At 39.8% G+C, this 23,692-nt stretch overlaps 1 protein-coding gene across 2 annotated transcripts in view; it reads left to right on the forward strand.

Annotated features, from left to right (window-relative positions):
• The window catches only part of LOC127445627 (contactin-3-like), a 112,444-nt gene that overhangs the window by 17,414 nt on the left and 71,338 nt on the right, over positions 1-23,692 (forward strand). The window contains exons 3-4 of one of the 2 annotated variants that reach the window (XM_051705815.1): positions 4,474-4,618; positions 17,429-17,604. In XM_051705815.1, the coding sequence (XP_051561775.1) occupies positions 4,474-4,618; positions 17,429-17,604 (321 nt within the window). Of the gene's footprint in view, positions 1-4,473; positions 4,619-17,428; positions 17,605-23,223; positions 23,266-23,692 lie in introns of those variants that run through there. The other variant, XM_051705816.1, reaches the window with a different exon arrangement.

Raw genomic sequence — 23,692 nt, forward strand, 5'->3', positions numbered from 1 at the left:
AGTGTGTGAATAATGGTACTTACTGTACTATATTTGTGAATTAACATTTTTGAAGTGAAAATTAAAAGGGCTCTCTGTTTTTGAAGGGATTGTTTAGGAATGCACAATTTTTTGTGACTGTTTTGGTCAATATTTTTGCCATTTTAAATTACCTGCATGCATTTGATATTGAAAAGAAAATATTAGGGCTTTTTTCCAATTCAAACAGTATATTCTATATCTATGCCATGCTACAAAAGTTTTATACTGTACATTTATTAAAGATGCTGTTACCGTTGCTGAACCGTGCTGTTCTGTACCAACCAGGCCTGTTGACATGGTTACATTTTTGTTTTGTTTTTTCCATAGTGGTGCTGCGAAATCAGTATTAGAACGAACCGACTGAACAAGTGACTAATTGCAAGTCTTCATGTGACTAAAGCCATCCCACCAGCTTGGTTGAGTATAGTTAGCTAACGTCCTGGTTACTTTTGTAACCTCCGTTCCCTGATGGAGGGAATGAGACGTTGTGTCGATGTAGTGACACTAGGGGTCACTCTTGGGAGCCCGAATCACCTCTGGTCTTTGAAAAAAGGCCAATGGGAATTGGTGAGTGGTATTTGCATACCACTCCCCCAAACATACGGGTATAAAAGGAGCTGGTATGCAACCACTCATTCAGGTTTTGTGCTGAGAAGCCGAGACAAGGTTCTGGCCATTTCAGCTAGTAGTCCAGCGTTGTGGCAGGAGGGACACAACGTCTCGTTCCCTCTATCAGGGAACGGAGGTTACGAAAGTAACCAGGATGTTCCCTATCTTTCACTCACTCGACGTTGTGTCGATGTAGTGACACTAGGGGTCCCTATACGTAACGCCACAACTAGCTGAACTGTGTTATGTAAACTGGCGATGCGAGATGGGCAGACCAGTGTGTGCCTCATAGCCAGCGCACCAGGCCGACATGTAACCTCCCCTAATGCTGTTATGAGCGTCAAACAGCCCTTCGGGGACAAGTTGACTGCCCAAAAGATAGGGACAGGCTAGCCCAGTCATGGCCTCTTATCCTCATTTTTCTCTCCCCCAAAAAAAGAGTGAAATTTTGTAACCAACTGGGGCCACCAGTGTCTACGTCGGGGGGTGTCACTCCCAAGGGGAAGACACCGCGGAGACCACATCCCACCCGGGGGGGGTATTTTGAGTGGAAATACGTCACATGGTCTCGCCGAGCCTTATCGGAAGTATGTCATGTGGAGAAGTCCCATGGTAGGTCCAACGAGGGAAGAGTTTCTACAAACATGGTGACATGGTGCAGTTCCTTTAGTGCCCTGGCTTGGTGGACTTGCAGGAGAGCCATGGCATGCAGGGCGGAGGCGGCTTGTCCAGTGGCACCATAGGCCTTGGCCGTCAGGGACGACGTAAACCTACAGGCCCTGGATGGGAGCTTCAGGCACCTGCTCCAGGTGGCGGTGCTCTGCGGGCATAGGTGCATCGCGAGAGCCTTATCCACCGGGGGGATCACCGAATTCCCCTTGGCCGCCCCACCATCGAGGGTAGTGAGGGCGGGGGAGCTGAATGATCGGCACCGGGCAGTAAAAGGTGCCTCCCACGAACTTGTCAGCTCCTCGTGCACTTCCAGGAAGAAAGGAACTGGGGCGGAGCATGGCTGTGAGCGGTGCCGCAGGCCCAGGAACCAATCATCGAGCCGCGAGGGTTCAGGGGAGAGCGGAGGGTTCAACTCTAGCCCGACGCTCGCGGCTGCTCGGGAAAGCATGTCCGTCATCTCCACGTCAGCCTATGACTGGGCGACCGTACCCAAGGGGGGAAGCCCAGCTGAGGCTTCCGCGTCCGACTGGACGAGTCCACTCTCCGATGCTGCGCTCGAGAGCTCATCACCTTCACGGGCTCCGAACAAGAGGTCGAACTCGCCATGAGACGAGCCAGCGGACTCATCCGGAAGCACGATCGGGGCAGATGAGCGTGCTGGGGAATGGGAGGTCTGTGGGGGGATACCCGGCGGAGGTGGTCCCATTGAGGTCCCCAAATCGCCCCCAGTGCTAGCCGCGCTGGCCTCATACCCGTAGGTAGAAGGACCGAGGCGGGGAGCCGCTGGGGTGGCTTGCTTTCTTATGAAGGCAAGCCGAGATCGCAACGTTGCCATGGTCATGTTCTCGCAATGAGTACCTGACCCATCCACGAACGCTGTCTCCGCATGGGTAGCGCCCAGACACGAAAGACAGCGATCGTGACTGTCAGAAGGCGAGAGATAACGACTGCAACAAGGAATAACACACAAACGGAAGGGCATCTTTAAAAAGACATTCCATGTGTGCTGATCTTTTAGATAAATATACTCTTTTTTAGAATATACCCATTGGCATTCTCTGCAGTGCACCAGTGCAGAGGGGGAGAAGCCACTGAAGTGCGCCATCAGATCCAGCAGAGGTGAATGGACAGCTGTGGGAATTCAGCTCAGTGAGCATCGACCGTTCGGCTCCGAAGAGAAAATCTGAATGAGTGGTTGCATACCAGCTCCTTTTATACCCGTATGTTCGGGGGAATGGTATGCAAATACCACTCGCCAATTCCCATTGGCCTTTTTTCAAAGACCAGAGGTGTTTCGGGCTCCCAAGAGTGACCCCTAGTGTCACTACATCGACACAACGATGAGTGAGTGACAGATAGGGAACCATGTTAACTGTGAAAACGGTTTGTAATCGTACCGTACCAAACCGTGCACAAGTGGAAATGCTAGAACCATTACTCTGTCTGCATGCCTAATGTTTTGATGCCTAATTTCCCTTGAAGCATGTGAAATTCTAGATTTGAGGTTTAGTGTGCAATAATAGAACAAAGCTCTACATCAGAGCAGCCTGATCTCATGAAAATTATGGAAATGTGGCAACATTTTTGCAAAATGATATTCCATGGTTCATTACACGAATCGCAACTTACCAGGTGAAATGTCCACTGTGTGGTGCTAAAAATGAGTTAACGTTCTCCAAAACAGATGAGGTTTCAAGGTTAATGTTCGATCGAGTAAAAAAAAAAGAAAACTGACCTCTCTACCCTAAATCTTATACCTAACCAATGGTGTCATAAACAGCAACTAGGAGATGAGAAATGCAATTGCTGAAGCAACCACATCATTTTGTGGTGCTCCTATGACAATATTTAGCTCTTGTGTGATCTTCTCAACAGTCTATCAATTGAGCTACCGTGCAATTTGATCACATTTTAACAAGCTAGTAAATGTAGTTACAGTATGTAATGCAAACTTTAAAATGGATTTATAACAAATCATGCGCTAGGCTAGAGTAAAAGTGTTTTGATTAGGCTCAGTAACGATGCCGTTTTCACATATCCATAATCGGAAGATTTTCCAGATAATTATCGATATACTGTATATTGGGATTTTTTCAGATATAAATAGGGCTGCTCGCCGCACAATAGTCTTTATCTTACAAAATTTTTCTCAACACAACTTTGGTAAAGAGTGAGTGGCAGGATCAATTAAAGGGGGTAGCAAACCGGACGAGTCTGGCGGACGACATGGCGCGTTCTAAAATTCGAAACAATTAATTTATATTAAGGTACGTAATAGAAGGCCTCTCCGAAGGCTGTAAAACATTCTGGAGACCCACAGAGCTCAACTCACATAGTTTTCCATTAAATTCGTCCCAAATCATTATCAAAGGATATAGATTATTTACTCTAGTCATTACTGGATGATATATTGTGTATAAGTATTTTTCATAGAGCCTACACAATGTATTTTCAGTTACAAGTATGTCTTTTTGTGGTTTGACAGCTTGAATGAAAGACCTATTTAATGCTACATACAGGGATATTGCATAATAAACGTCACCATTTCTAATCGTTCAGTTTGCACAGTTACCTGCAAACTCATCAATGTCACTTTGTTCATTGAAGTACAAAATCCTTTGTAAATTTCGACTGCCATCAGCTCGTAATGTGTGTGTGATGCCTCTTCCATGCCGCGGCCAGCTTCAATTAATGTTATGTCACCCCCTTGTGGTCTCCCAAAGCTATTACGTCAGACTACATTGAATGGAATGCAACTGGCAGTGAATTGAAAGTGCACAAATTAGGCTTCTATTTTAAATGTCGGCTAATATATTGATGCCACAAAAATGTGTATATAATCAACATATTGGTATTTTGACATCCCTGCAGTTTTTATGTCATATAATAGCTTTGTGTGAGTAACAGAGCAAAAAAGGTGTGTATGAACTGATAATCTGCCATTTTACTTATGATTTGTGTGAAAGTGAATAAAATTCTTTGTTGTTGTAGCATCTCTATTATACAGTATGTTTTCCCAGGAAACTGCAGCAATACATAGAACGAGCCATGTATAAGTCATTTTGCAAAAATGTTGGAATAGTAACATGATTCTATGACACAAGGTTGGTCCAGAGTGTAAACAATTGTATTTACTACATGGCATTAAAGAATAGTTGGTCTCTTTCTCAGTATCATCAGCTCAAGCAGAAGACACAAAGTTTCTTGGTCCAAGTTGGACAACTGAACCTGAAGACCTGATACTGCCCATCCATTCCACTGAACAAGAGGCTGTTCTATCCTGTAAGGCATCTGGGATTCCTTCCCCTCAGTACAGGTAGGAACAAGTCTGATCTAGCACTCTCTGTGAGCAATTTTTGCTCCCATTCATTGCTTCTACAAACCTTTTAAGCAGTTGGTTTTGGCAAATCGGCAGCTTTTCCCAGTAAGAATCAACTTGAAAACTAATTGTACTGATTGCTATTGATTCTTAAATGTGAGAGGTAATTTATTTGTCCCTCTAGTTTATCATTGCATGAAATCCAGTAAAGCACTGTATTATTAGTCACCTATTCCAGTGGCATCCTACCATGTTCCATTTTCCGTTTGCTTTCCACAGTTTCTCTAGTGTCAACAATTTTAACTGTGCATCAACTGCTCAGCTAAAGAGTGATTTAAAAAAAAAAAATGATAAAAGCAGCCATTTAGCCTACTTACAGGGATAGTTTGCCCCCCAAAATTTTAATTTTGTCATTTACTCACCCTCATGTTTTTCTGGACTTGTACGACTTTCTTCTGTGAAGCACAAAAGGAAATGTTAGGCAGAATATTAGCCACAAAGTGGTTAATTCACCATACACTTTCAATGTATGAAAAAAGATGCAATGTCAGTGAATGGTGACTGAGGCTAAAATTCTGCCTAACATCTACTTTTGTGTTCCACAAAAGAAAATAGGGCTTCAACTAACGATTATTTTGATAATCGTTTAATCTTCAATTATTTCTACAATTAATTGGATAAAATTTTTTTTTTAAAAATTATATTATATTTCTTGTATTTTATTATATATGATTTTTCAAAAAACTGATATGATAAAGGTCGTAAGGATTTGGTTTGCATTACTGAATTCATGATTATATACTCTGAACAAAGCCTGAATCATGAAAAGTTAAGTTTGAATTTATTATTATTAGTACTTTCAGGACATATGTGAAACAGTTCCTTTACTTGTAAAACTGAAAAAAAGTGCTCATCATTAAAGAGCAAAATGATCCATAGGACATGGAGTGGGACAAAAAAATCAACCCAGCCGAGGGCAATAGTGACATGAGAACAGAAATATTTTTGTATTTGGTTTTCTCCCCTTTTTCTCCCCAATTTGGAATGCCCAATTCCCAATGTGCTCTAAATTCTCGTGGTGGCATAGTGACTCGCCTCAATCCGGGTGGCGGAGGACGAATCGTAGTTGCCTCTGCGTCATTTCGTGCATCTTATCACTTGGCTTATTGAGCGCTTTAACGTGAAGACATAGCGCATGTGGAGGCCCACTCTATTCTCCGTGACATCCACACACAACTCACCACGCGCCCTACCGAGAGCGAACCACATTATGGCGACCACGAGGAGGTTACCCCATGTGACTCTGCTCTCCCTAGCAACCGGGCCAATTTGGTTGCTTAGGAGACCTGGCTGGAGTCACTCAGCACACCGAGAACAGAAATATTAATAATTCTGCCCAGCTGAAAAATATATAATTATGTTAGATGCATGTGCTTGTACACTGTCACTGATTACAAACATTTAATATTTTAATAGTATTGTTTTTAAAATAGTATGTTCACTGATTACATGTTTCTAAACTATTCTTTTAAAAAAAAATTATGTATGTTTATCCAGTAAAATAATGTTTGCCATAGTATACATTTACAAGTGAAATCAGACATTACATGTGGCATTATCAGGAGGACTTCAAATATCAGGACCCTTAGCATTATTATACATTCTATTCAGCATCATATACACTTTAATATAGTAAAATCAACTGTAAACCCTGTGCAAATTCACTCTCGCACTGAAAAGACTCATACCACTGGTCACTGCATTACATGCTCTTACATGAGCAGGAGAAAACACTTTAAAAACCGGCACACCTTGACTGCTGAGACTACAGTCTGATATCCATGAAAGCTGCACAATTTATTACATTGAAATCTGAAATCGTGGTATGATGTAAATGATTGCGCTCCCTTTCTCCATTGTGATCGGTTCGATTGACGCTGATGCGCGCGCTCGCTTGATCATTAGAGTTTAACGGAGACTCGATTGTGTTAAGAACAAACAGTTTTGCCAAATACACAGCTGATTTTGAATTCATTACATGTTTACATTATAAAACATAGAAAATAGCAATAAAATGTAAGTTATGCACTGGAGATCAACAACTCTCGCGCATTAAATGGCACAATCACTCTTTCAATGCACCTGATGCAGTAATTGCTCCACATTAAACTGTATGCTTATTATGATCTTCTTAGAAGTGTTTATAAAGTGCTCCCGTGCGCTGGACAACTTGGGTCATGTTTTTTTCCACTTCAACTTGTCTCCACTGTTTTTCAAATGAGTTTCATAATGGAACACATTTTCACTTAGCTGAGAAGTGACGTCACTGACGGGGCTTCTCCATGCTTACTGAAAATATCCAACTAATCGATAATGAAATTCGTTGATGATTATTTCCATTATCGATAATTATCGATTTTATCGATTAGTTCTTTCAGCCCTATAAGAAAGCAAGTCATACGAGTTTGGGAGTGGTGAGGGTGAGTAAATTCGACAGCATTAGTTGTAGATTCATTACTTCTGTGGTGTGTACACATCTCAGCAAGAGCTTTAGGAATTAGCATGCCAAATGTATCTTTTTGAGAGGGTAATAATGTACACTGCTGTAAAGAAGGAAATTGGCTTTGAAAATGGGAGGGGTCTAAATGACTAATTTGTGCTTGAGATTTTAAGATACTGTCCTTCTTATTCCCTAATGAGGGTTCTGCTCTGAAAATAGCAGCATGCTCCAGCTCTGTGGTATATTGTGTTTCGTAGCTTGGGTCAGCATCATGTAAATGCTCAAGCAAGCACAAGGGAGGGAAGCAATAACCTTGTGAGTGACATTCTATTAAAATGCTTACACTTCCCTTTAGTGTTTCTTTGTCGAAACACAGAACTAGTTTTACAGCAGGGGAGTGTCACTGTTTAAGAAAAAAAGGTGAAATGGTTATTCAAATTGTGATACTATCTTTACTTTTGCACAAACAAAAGTGATAGTCTCCAAGGTCGAATAAGTTCAGCCGAGCTTTTGATTTATTTATGCAGACTGTAAGTAAAGTCTGGTGGAGGAGGGCAAAGATGCTTATGCATATATTCAGCAACATGTAAAATAGCCATTTTCAGCTTTGTCACATCGAGATACACTACAGTCTCTTAATTCCCTTATTGCTTTCTCATAGATATTGGGTAGGCCTATATTGGGTTTTGTATTGTCATATTCCTTAATTAACTGGCTGTGATTGCTTTTAAAGGAATAGTTCACTCAAAAATGACAATTATGCCATTTACTCAACTTCATGTCATTCCAAAAAACCCTGTATACAGTTATTTTCTCAGGAAAAATGTTTGAAGAATTTTTTGCAGCTCTTGCCAAACTGACAATTCTTAATGGCCATGGCTGTCAACAATTTCTTTAACCATTTTCTTTTTTGGAGTGTGAATAGTGTAAAACAGGGACCAAATGTGTATTGACTTGCTTTGAAGATCACCTCGATTTGATCTGCTTTTGAGGATTCTGGGGGCATTTTCTCTTTATGTGTTTGACAAGATCTTAAGTCATCATTCAATGCACTTTACAACAATACACCTAGACACTTTGATAAGATCACAGTGACAGCTTGTCCTTGTCTTGTATCTAAACTTGTCAAGAGGCGCCTAAAAGATGATGTCTACCCCACTGTAAAAAAATAAATAAAAAATGTTTTTTCTTTTAAGGTAAAAACATTAAATAAAAAGGCCACACAATGAATTAAAATTTAAAACAGCTAAAGATCACTACCACCCCTGGAGTCGCGAGATCGAATCCAGGGCGTGCTCAGTGACTCCAGCCAGGTCTCCTAAGCAACCAAACTGTCCCGGTTGCTAGGGAGGGTAGAGTCACATGGGGTAACCTCCTCGTGGTCTCTATAATGTGTGGTTCTCGCTCTCGGTGGGGCGCGTGGTGAGTTGTGCGTGGATGCCACGGAGACTAGTGTGGGCCTCCACATGCACTACATCTCTGCGGTAACACGCTCAACAAGCCACGTGATAAGATGCACGGATTGACACTCTCAGACGTGGAGGCAACTGAGATTCGTCCTCTGCCACATGAGGTGAGTCACTACACCACTACAATTAGGAATTCCAAATTGGGGAGAAAATGGGAGAGAGAAAAAAAAATAGAGAAAAATTAGTTAAATTAGTTAATAAACCATGAATGTGGTTTATATTACATATAAACATATTTAAATAGATATTTATGAACTAATTATCATATACAAATGGTCCACAGCGTTTCCCACATAAAGATAAAATAACATCCGGGTAACGCACAACAATAATGCAATAAACATGAACTTAACATGAAATGTTGCATGAAACTCTCTAATATACACCTATCAGCCACAACATTAAAACCACCTGCCTAATATTGTGTAGGTCCCCCTCGTGCCACCAAAATATTCTGAGATGATATTCTTCTCACCACAATTGTACAGAGCGGTTATCTGAGTTACCGAAGACTTTGTCAGTTCGAACCAGTCTGGCCATTCTCCACTAACCTCTCTCATCAACAAGGCAATTCTGTCCACAGAACTGCCACTCACTGGATGTTTTTGGTTTTTGGCACCATTCTGAGTAAATTCTGGAGACTGTTGTGCTTGAAAATACCAGAAGATCAGTAGTTACAGAAATACTTAAACCAGCCCATCTGGCACCAACAATCATGCCACAGTCCAAATCACTGAGATCACATTTGTTCCCCATTTTGATGGTTGATGTGAACATTAACTGAAGCTCCTGACCCGTATCTGAATGATTTTATGCACTGTACTGCTGCCACACAATTGGCTGATTAGAAAATCGCATGGATGAATGTTGGTGACAAAAAATTTAGTTTTTTAGCATAATATGAGGTAAAGAAAAAACATTTATGATACCAGTGTTGTCAGATTTTACTGCTGGTTTGAAATATGTTCTTTGATCGTAATCTTGACCTACTGTTTTGGTGATTTCGGTCTTTCCCCATTCAAGTAGATAGGAACTGCACTGTCATGACTGGAAATAACCTCCCGAGAGCGTTCCAAACATGGCTGACAGTGGACTTACTTGCTAGAATGACTTTGGTTTCACTCATGCGCTCGTGCGGCTCAGCGAGCAGCAATCTCCTGACAGTTTAAACAGCCTGGATCACCTGCTTGGATTGTGACCACTGACCATCATGATTTGTGAATCAGAGGAACTTTTGATCCTGATCCTGAAGTTTTGATTCCGGCTGATAGAATACACGCTTCAGAGGAAGATATTAGATGAGTGCTCGATGGGAAGAAAATGCTAGATTTTCATGAGGTTCGTGAATTACATCTGTTTAAACGAGATATCTGCCTATTTGCAAATGGTATATAATAGAAGTTTTATTGATATTTGCCTTTTATAATTAGAAAATAAATTTGTGAGGTTGGTTTATTACATCTCTTTGTATGAGATATGTGCATATTAGCAGACGTATATATGATATTAGTTTTATTGATATTTGCCTTTTTATCATTAGACAAGACAGTTAAATGTTACAGGGAACTGTTGAGGAGAGAGAGGGAGAATGAAACAGATGAGCATTTTAACATTATGAGCTCAAACGTGTCTGCTGCAGCTCTGATGTGCGGACTGTTTAAATGACACTGTGTTGCACACCGGACTATTCTTGTAGTAACACGATGGCACGAAACAACAAAACGAACCATGACTGGTTGTTTACATGTCTCAGTCACTTCACATGCAAGCAGGCGATTTTCGAGCGGCCTCAAGAAAAAAAATCGGCCAAATGGAAAAATGTATCGCTGATGCCGATAATTAAAAAAGTCAGAATATCGGCCGATTTATCGTCCTCTGCGATATATCGGTCAACCACTTGTCCACATGCCAACACAGTATATCTTTGGATGTACTAGCAGCAGCAATTCTTTGTACTTGCTCTGCAGCTGCAGCAGTGTGGCAGATCTAGTCCACCAAGACCAAATCCTATCATCATGACAGACCCACATTCACATGCTAAATCATTCCGAGAGTTGTCATGACTGAACTGACCGTTAACAGGGTTCCCTCAGTCATGGAAACCTGGAAATATTAGGGAATTTAAAATATTGTTTTCCAGGCCTGGAAAAGTCATGGAAATTATTAAATTATTTAAAGTTATGGAAAAGTAAAAATCTATAGATTATTTAAAGTCGTGGAGTAATAATTTTTCTTTGAAACGTTACATTGGTAAGAGCTTGTGTAGAGTAGAACTTGCTTGCAAGTCACAGTGATGTCCGATTTGTGAGTTTTTTAATTCTTAGAGTGTGCAGTGTTGGCAACAATTAGAGAACAAAGAACAGTCGAGGCAGTTGCTGTTGACTGAAGGGTGGCCAATTCCATTGCAAAAAAGTAAGAGGAGGAAGAGTCTCCAAAGAACATTCAGTTACTTTCTTTGTAAAGGGAGATTGTCAGTGTTCCAACAGAGTCTGGTGGTATTTCAGTGTCTGGAGTGGCTGGTGTGAACTTGGAGAACTTAACTTGCCAGAGATGCTATTTTGCATCTCAGTTTCAGAATACATCTCACAGTCAGAGCGCTTGGCTGGCTTCTGCTTTTCTCTGTAAGGTTTTTTGAAGAAATATGGTATTTATGTATTCTTTTACTATAATATAGTCAGGTTGCACAAAAGGCCTAATACGGTTTTATGAGCCTTTAGTGATCGAATCTCGCAAAAACATGTTCAGATCATATTTCACCTATATAAACTGCTCACTACAATAATACAGAGTGGTTATTTGAATTACCATAGCCTTTCTGTTAGCTTGAACCAGTCTGGCCATTCTCCATTGACCTCTCTCATCAACAAGGCACTTCCGTCCACAGAACTGCCGCTCACTGGATGTTTTTTGTTTTTGGCACCATTCTGAGTAATCTCTTGGGACTGTTGTGTGTGAAAATCCCAGGAGATCAGCAGTTACAGAAATCCTCAAACCAGCCCGTCTGGCACTAACAAGCATGCCACGGTCTAAATCACTGAGATTTCACATATTTTCCCCATTATGATGGTTGATGTGAACATTAACTGAAGCTCCTGACCCGTTGCTGCATGATTTTATGCATAACGCTGTTGTCACATGATTGGCTGATTAGATAATCGCATGAATAAGTAGGTGTACAGGTGTTCCTATTTAAGTGCTCAGTGAGTGTATCTGTCAGCTTTGAGATTATCTATATACAAGTAACACCTACAAGTACTGTTTTAAAAATGTATTTTTATATCTTCTGGGAAAACAGACCAAAAATGTTGGCTTATCTTTCACTCAGGGGCATATCCAAATTTTTGTCCAATAAAACACTGTCTAGAATGAGAATTTCAATAGCAAAATAATCAACACAGGAGAGAAAACTGTACTTGTGGAGTCTTTTAAATCTTTGAACAAACCAAAATCATGACATAAGAGCTCTTCAGATTTAGTCTGCCCAACCTACATTTAATCTGACTGGATATTCAGCCTGAGAATGTGACGATTTGAACCCTATCAGAGGCAAACATGTGAGAGAGAGCTGGTTAAAATGCAGAGATTACACGGAGAAAGTCAGAGGTGCGCTTGTGTCGGCTCTCATTAACTCTGCGCCAGTGAGATCTTTGTGAATGCAGGTTGCTTTCTCAGTACAGAGAATCTTCTTTACAAACCACTGCAGCGCATTCTTTTGGAAAGATAATTGGAGCCGACACTTTTTTCTTTCTCTTTTTGTCCAGTTTTTGAGTTACCAATGAGCAGGTGTAGGTTATGACTGTGGTGATTATGATAATGCAGCCAACATTGACAGTTATAATGGATCAAAACGACAATGAAAATAGTTAGGCTTGGACAGTTTGGTGTGAGGAGGCAGTTTATTTGTCCATATAACATATAACTCAAAGACCCTTAGGCCATAGATAGAAAACTACTGTACGCCCTAGGCCTTCTTCTCATTATCTGGAAATACTGCAGCTTCCTGTCACTTCTAAGCCTTTTTGTTCCTTGTAAAGGAGCTCCTTGGAGACTGCATTGTTTATAATTCTTCATTTCGCCTTTATAAATGATCATTCACACACCAATTACAAACCTACCTAATAACCTACCACTGTGATGGTGACAAAGGCTGTCTTGTAATGCCTGCTTTTAAATAGCTACAAAGAAAGTATTATATGTAGGGAAAATAAACAAAGATTCTTTGATGCTAGAGGTGTGTGATGCAATGTGTAAGTGATGATGAAAGTGTGTGTTGGGGTATTTTGAATCTTTTAAAATAAACTAGGCTGAGACCAGGCTTTTTCAGGCCACTCTGCAGCTTATTTTGCCAAGAACTGCCTGTTTAGACAGGAAGAGATTTGTGTGAACAATGCCGCTACAGCACAGGCCGCCATCTTGATTGTTTTGGGTTGAATGGATCACAATTTTTCAGTTTTCCCTGTCCACATTACAACACGAAGGCAGTGTTTTCAGATGTACCCACTTGGAAGAGCCTTTTCGAAAAGCTCTGCTTTTTTTACTCGTTTTCCAATAAAAATATCTAAACATCCTTAAAGGTGCTATATGTAATATTTCTACTGTCCTAAATCATAAAATGACCATAATATGTCATTGGAGATTTAGGAAACGTGCTAAGTTGAAATACTGGCTTCTTCGATAACAATGCTACAGCCAGTATATTCTACTTTGAAGTTTCCATTCCTGGCCGGAATTTCTGTTTATGTTTTGGCTTGTGTGATCCCGCCCACTGCCCACACACCAATAATATTTCGACACCGCTGGGTTGCCAAATTTGAACAAGTTTGCAGGCAAACAACACTGCGTGCTGCAGCCATGGAAGCCAGAAAACGAACTGGATCAGAGATAACAGATTCCACCCGACCTAAAAAGCCTCGCCATCCATCTAAAAACCACCATGACCAGAGGCGTAGTAAAATAAGGATACATATTGGAGATGCCTTTGAAAGATGGAGACAGCTTAAAGCCCAGAAATCCTTTAAAACGGATGCTGAGTTGGCTAATTTGCGTGTCAACATTCTGGCAACCCGCATGAGCTTCGAGTCTGGGGCGGGGCAGACAGCTCTCCAATATTTTGAATTTGGACTGCAGTACCCATTTCAAACGCTTGTTGTCAATCTTACATATAGCACCTTTAAAACAAGATACTTTAGATGAAAATATTAAGACTTGTTTTCAGAGAATAGGTATTACATTTTAATTGTTTATTTTTTTCTTGTTTTTTTTTTTTCTTGTTTTAAGCCTAAACCTCACTAAATTTTGATAGACTTATGCTTAAAACAAGAAAAAATTATTTAGGTTAAGAGTGGGGTAAGAAATCCCAATTTGTAGAAAACATAAACTTACACTAAGATACATTAATCAAGATACATTATTAAACATAGAAGATACACTTTAATTATTTTTTTATTTTATTTTATTTGTTGAATTTTGTTAATTTAAATGAGCTATATACAATTCTTGAATATTTTAATTTCATTGCGTGCAATCAATTTAAATTTGTAAAATAGAAGTTTACTGAATCCATTTGCAATGGACAAAATACTGTAAATAATTTTCATGTCTTGTCAACATAATTAAAATGATAACTTTGACACATTTTTATGAGGTAGATATGATTAAATTGAATATAAGTTTGTATAGCAAGACTAGATCAAATCCATCCAAACAAATGTTTTTGTTAAGATAAAAAAATATAAATATATATATATATATCTCATGTTTAGAAGTTTTTATTGGAAAGCAAGAAAAATTTACTAAAATTACCAAAGATTTCATCCCACTTACACTATAAAGATTTGATTCAACTAACATGACAAACTTTGTCAATCCAGTGATGAATTTTTCCTTAAACTTTAACCTTGTAAACACAACTTTATTTCAAAGCGGACTGGTATATCCTGACTCCCAGAAGTTGCTTAAAGCCAGCCAATCAGATTGGAACTGGTGATTTCACCGATATTCCAATATGCATCAGACGGCCAGTAAATGGACTGTGGGTGGTTCGTGGACCTGCTGTCTCAGGCTGAGACTAGAGTACCCTTGACCAACAAAGACGTACCAACCATGCTATCAACTTTGTCCTCTCGCACACATCAAGAGAAATGACAATGTCAGCCAGATATTGGTTTACATTATTTTGTGTAGCCTATCTGTACCAACACTGATGACATTAGGTTCTTTCAAAATAATGTCCAGACTATTTCATTCATTGTTACATAGATGGGGCCCAGCTGTAGGATCCAAGAGTGACGTTGATTTATCACACTCTTGAAAGTGTATTATATACTAACTAGATTAGTTTGAAATTATAATATATTACGCTACTATTTTGTGAGAACACAAATATTGTCTGTATTTACAACAGTCTCACAGTAATCAAATGTGTAAGCTCGGGGGCCAGATGCCACAGTAAATGTTATCAAATACAGTGGCTATGATATTAGACTCGCAAATGATGACTAAAGAAGTCACATTAACTCTGCCACACTGAGATCAATTAATAATGCAACAGATATGGGCTTTGGAGAGCTGCAGTAGATCTAGGCTTTGTTGTCTGTCAGATCTAGGGAGAGACTAGAATCTATAGTCACTTTTTTAAAGAGCGCTGTCAGCCCAGCTCATTAGTTTTTCACATTAGCTGAATAATGTAGATTGTGCCAACACGTTTGTCCTATTATTGCTTTCATTCCAAAGGTTTTCTGCTAAGATTTTACAATTAATGCTTTTTGTCCGGTTACATAATTTAGTTTGTATGTATACATTTTATGATTTCACTTAAAAGTATAGTTTACACAAAAATGAAAATTTTGTCATTATTTTCTCACCCTCATGTTGCTCCAAACCCGTATCACTTTCTTTCTTCCATGAAACACAGATGGAGTTGTTAGGCAGAATAATAGCCTCGGTCACCATTCACTTTTATCAAATGGAAAAAAAGATGCAATGAAAGTTAAACTCTAGTGCATACTGCCTAACTGGAAACTTTTAAAGATCCTTTAGCAATCCTTTTGGGTTATTAGAAATGTTTGAATAAATCTTCGGAAATTACATTGTTTTTGTTAAACAACCCAATTCCCTGCTGAAAAGACCAGCATTGCTGGTCACCTGCTTATGTTGTGTTTTGTGTGCTGGTCTCCCAACATGGGATGCTAGTGCGCTGCTGTCTGCACCAAGCTTATAAATAATCTTTACTAGGTTAAATTTAAAGACCATGCAGGTCAACCAGCTTTACCAGCTTGGTTTGGCTGGGAAAATATGGCAATACTGGTCCTCCAGCTAGAGCAGCACCAAACCAGCACTAACCAGCATAAACCAGCCTAGATCATCATGGGAATTACATGCTGGTTAAGCTGGTCTTTTTAGCAGGGTTGCTGTGATCAATTTGCTTTTTTTCATTAGACTCAAGTAAATTCTCATTTTATAAATGGGAAGTAAAACCAACCGAATCTTTAAACCAGTGGTTCTCAACCTTTTTTTTTTTTGATGAACCTCCCCCTACTTCATTCCCTCAATATTTGTGTTATTTGCTTAATTTGCTCAATGCAACTTCGATGTATTGCATAATTTTAAAGTTTTGTTAATAAATTCAGCAGGCTTACCACTGTGAATGTGAGACCAAACCTTGCGTTTCTTGAATTCAAGCAGATGGAGGGCTATATCTGGGGCCTATAAAATTAAAATGCGAAGATAGAAACTAAAAATTAATGTGACATTGTTAATATATTTTACATTTGCCTTTTTGAAAATTTTTATTTATTCATTAATTATATATTTTTATAGTTTTAACAGTGGTATTTGTAACAAGACCAAAGTAAACACATGGAAGCTTGGATCTTCTTCACTACCATGGTTAGATGTAACATGATTTTAATAAAACAAACTATGGCATTTTTGTAATTATAAAGAATAGACCTATTTAATACAAAATATAAATATTTATAAGTTGTAACAAAAATGTATTATATTCCCTCACTCCGCTAATGTAGCCTATGACAAATTGAATAGAGCTGAAATAGTGATATGATAATATTTATTATCAATCTATTTCAATCTAGTACATTTATTGTTACTATAATAAATTCAAGGGTGGTGATGTAGAATTCTGTGCCAAATTCAAATGGTTTCCACTTCTCGCACCTTGCTTCTCACTGATTCTCACAAAGCTGCGAGTTTAAGAGCTTGAGCTTTAAGAGCTTTGCACTCATGCTGCTCTGTCCATTGAGCCTTATCCATCTACAGAGCCATACAGGTGCATTAGCCAAGATTGTGCCTCCATCTGTGTATTTGACGCTGCTAAACCAGAAACTTCAGATGCGTCGTTAGACTTCAAAATCCGATGAACCCCGGTACAAATGCGTACCAACCCGTATAATTGAGAACCAACTGAAATACTCCAAGTCTAGATAAACGTTTTAATGCAAAGAGGAACTTGACAATAGATTTGATTATTATGACTGATAAACACCCCCCATTTGTAACCTAATGCCCCCCTCTCTACTAATTTGCTCTCAGCAGCCCCTGGCATCCTTTGAATGCCCCCTGGGGGGCAGTGCCACCCCCATTGAGAACCCCTGCTTTAAACAATCAGATATGAACAGTTTTGCCTGTTTGCATCAGTTATTAGTCAAACCGTACTCCTTAAGGACAAAGAATGAAAACAAATGTGAGCAACAAGCATCGTTTTGTTGCTGAATCTGGCTGTATAATGAAGCAGGCTGAATCAGATCGATGCATGTGATGAATGTTGGTGAGTTAGCTTCTCTGGAGACCACAGTCCTGATTGTGTTTGTGTCTCTCCAGATGGTCTCTAAATGGAACGCTCATTGATCTTCGTGGTGACGAGAGGCGTCGCCTGTCTGGAGGTAACCTGATCATTACTGGCCTGGATCGGGACCAAGACAGTGGTGTCTACCAGTGCACAGCCTCCAACACCCGGGGAACCATCCTCAGCCAGAGAGCCACGCTACAATTTGCTTGTAAGTTGAAAAGTTCTTGTAAATTTTTTTGAAGATAAAGCTAAAGTGGGTAATATCTGTGGCACTAGCACAAGCAAACGAAAATGCAAAAATAATAATGGTTTCAAAAAAATTTCTCCTCCTGTCTTTGATTGATCGGTCAAACAGATAGTCTCACACAAAACTTACGCCATGGTTGAGTCAATGTTTTTTTTTATTAGCAGCTCAGCACCACAGTGTTACAATTTTTGGGGAAATCAGCCGGGGGGGGTTGTATTTTAACATAGGAAAAATGACACACTTCAGCTTTTAAATGATTTTTCCTTTACCAGCTTAACTTTAAATAAGCCATTTGTAGGTTGACTTCTCCGAAGAGTGTGAACACTGTGGCTCTGTGACTCTTTCAAAACATTGCTCTTGTTTAAGCGACTCAACATTACATTAGCTCAACCAATGGCATGATTTGGGGCTGGGACTCCTTTTTTCTGAACATTGGGAAATGGAGGAAGTATTTGGGAAAGCTGTTTGAGAACAACTAATATATTTGCAATTCCAGTTTTGCCATTTTTTTTTTACACCTTTAAAATGTGTTATTTCTGTGCCACTAGCTTCACTAAATGGAATTGCAAAAATAGTGATTGTCTTTAAACAGGTTTTCTGATCACTCCCCCCATCTGCCTTTTGACAATCAAATGGATAGTTTCCTCTTAAACTCATGCCATTGTTCGAGTCACTGTTGCTGTGTTGGACCAGTTGGGACAATCAAGCAGAGCAATATTCTGATAGCTCCATAGAGCCACATTGTTTACAATTTTCAGAGAAATGAATCTACAACTAGTTCACTTATAGTTTTGACAGAATGTTATTGGGGTCATGACATTTTTATCATTTTATTATCTTCCCAGAGGTCCACTTATAATTTTAGTATAGATTGTTTTTTTGTTTTTTTACCAAAACAGGTATAATTTAGTCAAATATAATAACTTTCCACCCTGTCTCTGGCCCTCTGTCTGAAACGCTCGGTTTTAAGCTGTCTGGCTATTTAAGACTTCAATGTAAACGCCCACTGGCTAACATCGTGCAGCCCTTCCAGTACAGCTATATATGCAACACAATCCGAAGAAAATGAACAAACTCCACACTACATTTCAGGGTTAACACATAGCACACACCCAACACATTTAATCTGAATATATTAAACTGTTCACTCAAGCAGCACCATAAAATATTAAAGTCATGACATATGAAATATCCATAAATAAAATAGTTTACTTACGGATTTGCAGTTCAATAGTGTTTTAAATGCCCCATACTTCAAAAACAGTTCCTTTGCAAAGCTTGAATCATATTGTGACTGTAATACAATCCATGATGTTGGGTGCTTCAACAAGCCAAACCAGAGACACTGGTCTTCACATCTCACATCTTCCGTGTTTGTTTACACAAAGGACTGCATGTGTTTCACCCATCCAGTGGCAGCAGCAGAATAAGATGCGTTTTTAAAAGTTGTGCTTGTACGCTCTTAAAACATGGTGCACATCGCCAGTGTTGTGCGGAAATGTACCAACATGATCAAAGATGTCCATGTTCACAAAAGGCCAACAATTAAAAATAGCACAGATGGGTGAGTTGCGTGTAGCCACGCGAGAGTCGGACGTGTGAACGGTGAGCTCTGTGCACTTTGCTAGTTTTTAATATCTTTTGTGTCATAAACCGGTGAAATTCGATACACCCTGTTCCATAACTGTTCTATGAAGACAATATGTCAAAGAATTCAAAATTCTCGGGCTCTGGAGACATTAAAAGACACTTACGTGCTCAAGCTGATACCCCTGACAGGGCCGCAGACAGGGGACTCAGTTTGGATGGTGCGGTGGGAGAGATTCAGCGTCAAATGTCGAGCATGTCATGTCAGCTGGCGAAGGTCGTTGCTGACTTGGAGGATCTTGCTGTAATACGTCGATCGATCACTGCCATGGAGACGAAATTGGTTACAAGAGTGGGGACGTCGAGAAATGGATCAATTATCTGGAGTCATTGGAGAGGGAATTAGAGGCTAACCCACTAGCGACCAAGACAGACTTGGAGCCTGTTTGGGAAAAGTTGGAAGACTTAGAGAATCATAACCGGCGAAACAACGTCCGAATTGTTGGAATTCCTGAGAACGAAGAAGGCAGAGATATGGTGAAATTCCTATACAAGCTCTTCCCGAGTCTGCTCGACATAACAGGCCATAAGCTTGAAATCGAGCGAGCTCACAGGGTTCCAGGCTGGAGATCCGCTGAGGGAGACAGGCCCCGATCAATTCTGGCCAAATTTATGAGATCATCCAATAAAGATCTTGTGTTACACGAGGTGAGGAGTAAAGGAAGGCTTTCTTGGAAGAACCACAGCATTTTCTTGTTCCCAGAATTTGTGATTTCGACAAGAGAGAAACATGATCGATTGAAGGAATGCAAGAAACTCTTACGTCAACGTAAGGTCGCTTTTGCACTGATGTTCCCGGCCAAATTGAGAATAGATACTAAGGATGGCCTCAAATATTTACATGCCCACAGCAAGCAATGTCCTTCATAAAGTCAATGGAATGAGTAAGTCATTGTGTGTTGCTCTCGATGCAGCCGAGTGGACTTGACTCACTGAACATTCACTTGACCGTCTGAGGAAACTGGGCACCTTCTTTGTTTCTTTTTGTGTTGGTTGCGCCTAGCAGCTGGAGTTTGTTTTGTGAAATAACACTCCTTCGGGACAGTTTGTGGATGTATCTGCACGTTCTTTGTGCTTATGCCTCCTGTTGGATGGAGTTTGTTTTGTGGAATATTTCTTGCAAACACTGGAGTGATTAGAGAATTTGTTGTTCTCATGTAACAGCCGAGTGGGCCTGACTCACTGAACATTCGTTTGACTGCCCAAGGAAATTGAATGGCCTTTTCTGTTGTGTTATTCTGTCTCACAAAATTTGTATAGAAACACCGGACTTGAGCAATCTGATGGCAAAGTTGTCGCGGGGGCTCTTGTAGGTGTACATGGACTGTTTGAGGTTAGAGAGATGGACACCAGTTGGCGCTGTCATGCATGGGATTAATGCACACATTTATTTTTTTTCTGTTTTTTTTTTTTTTTTTCCTGGGGGAAGTTCGGGGTTTGTTTGTTGCTCTAATGTTGGAATGTGGTCTTTATAATTTGGTTTTTGACACAATCTGTTTTTTTCTAATGTCAAAATGTCAAATGTTAATATGAGTGGATTGTCTCTCTCCACGTGGAATGTGAATGGGTTGGGGAACCCCATAAAATGAAGGAAGGTTATTATTTTTCTTAAACGTAAGAAATATGATATAGTGTTTCTTCAAGAAGCTCATCTTTCCCCACAGGAAGCTGAAAAATTTGGGAAGATATGGGGTGGACATGTTTTCTTTAAGGCTGGCTCAAGTAAGAGCAGGGGAGTCATTACACTGGCAAGTAAACATCTACAATTCAAATGTCTCAAACAGTTTAAAGATAAATTAGGAAGAGTCATTGTTGTTTTAGCAGAAATTCAGGGGCAAAGGTTGATTTTGACTAATATTTATGCACCTAACGCTGATGATCAGGGCTTTTTTATAGATCTTGAAGGGATGTTGCAAGCTGTTGGCACCCCTCATGAGGAGGAGCACCCTAGAGCAACATTGACGCTTCATAGGATGTGTAAAAATCTTGGTCTTACAGATATTTGGAGACTTTTGAACCCATCTGGTAGTGACTATATATTTTTTTCATCAGTCCATAAGATTTATTCTAGAATAGACGTATATATATATATATATATAAGTCCCTCATTTCATCTGATTGCTCAATAGGAAACATCTTAGTATCAGATCACACCCTGGTGAGTTTAGAGGTGTTGCCATATACAGAGAAAAAGAAATCATTTAGTTGGCGCTTTAATATATCTCTTTTGCAAAATCCTGAATTCCAACAAATGTTAAAGGCTGAAATCAGTGTCTATATGGAAACCAATTGGTCCTCAGTATCCTCTGGGGACGTGGCTTTGGAGGCCCTTAAGGCAGTTCTTAGGATTCGGATCATACAGTATGCCTCATTCACCAAATATTCCAAAGCACGAGAACTCGTGGAATTTTAAGGGAATATTAAAGGTGCCGAGGCAGAGCTGAAGTGTCGAATGTCATCTGATGGACTCAGAGAATTGACCCGTTGTAATACAGATATAATACTATTTTGTCACGGAAGGTGGAGTTTTGGCTATTCAGGGCAAGATAGTCATACTTTGAGTCAGGGGACAAGGCAGGGAAGCTTTTGGCTAGATATATAAAGCAGAGAGAGTTTTTTTCTACCATTCCCTCAGTAAAATCTGCTGGTGGTGAAATATTTACCTCGGCCATTGATATTAATAATGCTTTTAAAGAATTCTATCTTGATCTTTATAGTTCCACATCTTGGTCTACTGATGTAGATATTAGAAACTTTGTGGAACCATTAGATCTCCCTAAGCTGATGACTGAGCAAAAAATTCCCTTGATTCTGAGATAGCCTTCGAGGAGCTTTGCGAGGTAATTAAGGCCCTGCCTACAGGCAAGGCTCCGGGGCCAGATGGATCTGCCGCTGAATTTTTTTAGATCTTATGCTACAGAACTGGCTCCACTTTTGTTAGAAGTTTATACAGAATCATTAAAGAATGGAAAGCTTCCGCCAGCCATGACACAAGCCCGGATCAGTCTGATTCTTAAAAAGGACAAAGATCCAAGCGAGTGTAAGAGTTACCGTCCAATTTCCCTGATACAGCTAGATGTAAAAATATTGTCAAAATTTCTGGCTAACCGATTAAGTAAAGTTATGACATCTCTTATACTTATAGATCAGGTGGGGTTTATTCAGGGCCGTAGCTCTCCTGATAACATTAGGCATTTCATCAATATCATGTGGTCAGTGGCAGCCAGCGAATGATTACACTCCGGTCGCTGTCATCTCACTTGACGCCGAAAAGGTGTTCGATATGGTAGAATGGGATTATCTTTTTAAGGTTTTAGATATATACGGGTTCGGGAATGCTTTTATTGGTTGGATTAAGTTACTTAATAGACACCCGGTAGCGGCGGTACAAACAATTGGATTCATTTTAGATTATTTTACTCTGGTTAGGGGCACCCAGCTGGGTTGCCCTCTTTCCCCCTTTATTGTTCTGTCTTGCCCTGGTACCATTAGCAGCCATGATAAGAAAGGCTGATGATTTCCCAGGAGTGGTGGCGGGAGGTATGGCGCATAAACTTTTGCTTTACGCAGATGATATTTTATTATTTGTCTCCAACCCCACTAGATCTATGCCTTGCCTCCACAGAATTATTAATTCTTTTTCTAAGTTTTCACAATACGGAGTCAATTGGTCTAAATCCGAATCTTTGGCTCTGACAGCATACTGCCCAGTAACAGGGCATTAAGTATTTGGGCATCTTATTCCCAGCAAATTTGTGTGATTTAGTTAGAGTTAATTTTGACCCCTTAATAAAAAGGTTTTCAAGCGATGTGAGCAGGTAAGCTTCATTACATTTATCTATGATTGGGAAGGTTAATGTTATAAAATGAATTGTATTCCAAAATTCAAATACCTGTTACAATCTCTCCCTGTAGATGTCCCCCTCTCTTATTTCAAGCAGTTTGATAGTACAGCGAAGTCCTTCATTTGGAATGGTAAGCGTCCCAGATTACATTTCAATAAGTTACATAGGCCGATTGACAATGGTGGGCTAGGCCTACCCAAGATTTTGTTTTATTATTATGCATTCGGTCTCAGACATTTGGCTCATTGGTCGCTTCCACCTGAGAGAGCTCCTCCCTGGTATTTTATTGAACAGGAAGTTCTTGCCCCTATTCGCCATTGCAAAGCATTTCGATCAAACAAACCGGAGAAGTTAAGTTACACACTGTTATCTTGCATTTGCACGCGGTATGGACAAAAGTGTCCATTTATCTAATTTATCTAAATGTTGCCTCGAGCATATGGCTGAACCCAAATTACGTATTAATAAGTCCCCTTTCTGCTGATTAGAGTGGATTGTGAGGGAGGTTAATATGCTCAGTGACCTATATGAGATGACCTATTGAGATCTTTTGAAAA

Source organism: Myxocyprinus asiaticus, chromosome 9 (assembly GCF_019703515.2).
Source record: "Myxocyprinus asiaticus isolate MX2 ecotype Aquarium Trade chromosome 9, UBuf_Myxa_2, whole genome shotgun sequence".
Taxonomy (NCBI): Eukaryota; Metazoa; Chordata; class Actinopteri; order Cypriniformes; family Catostomidae; genus Myxocyprinus; species Myxocyprinus asiaticus.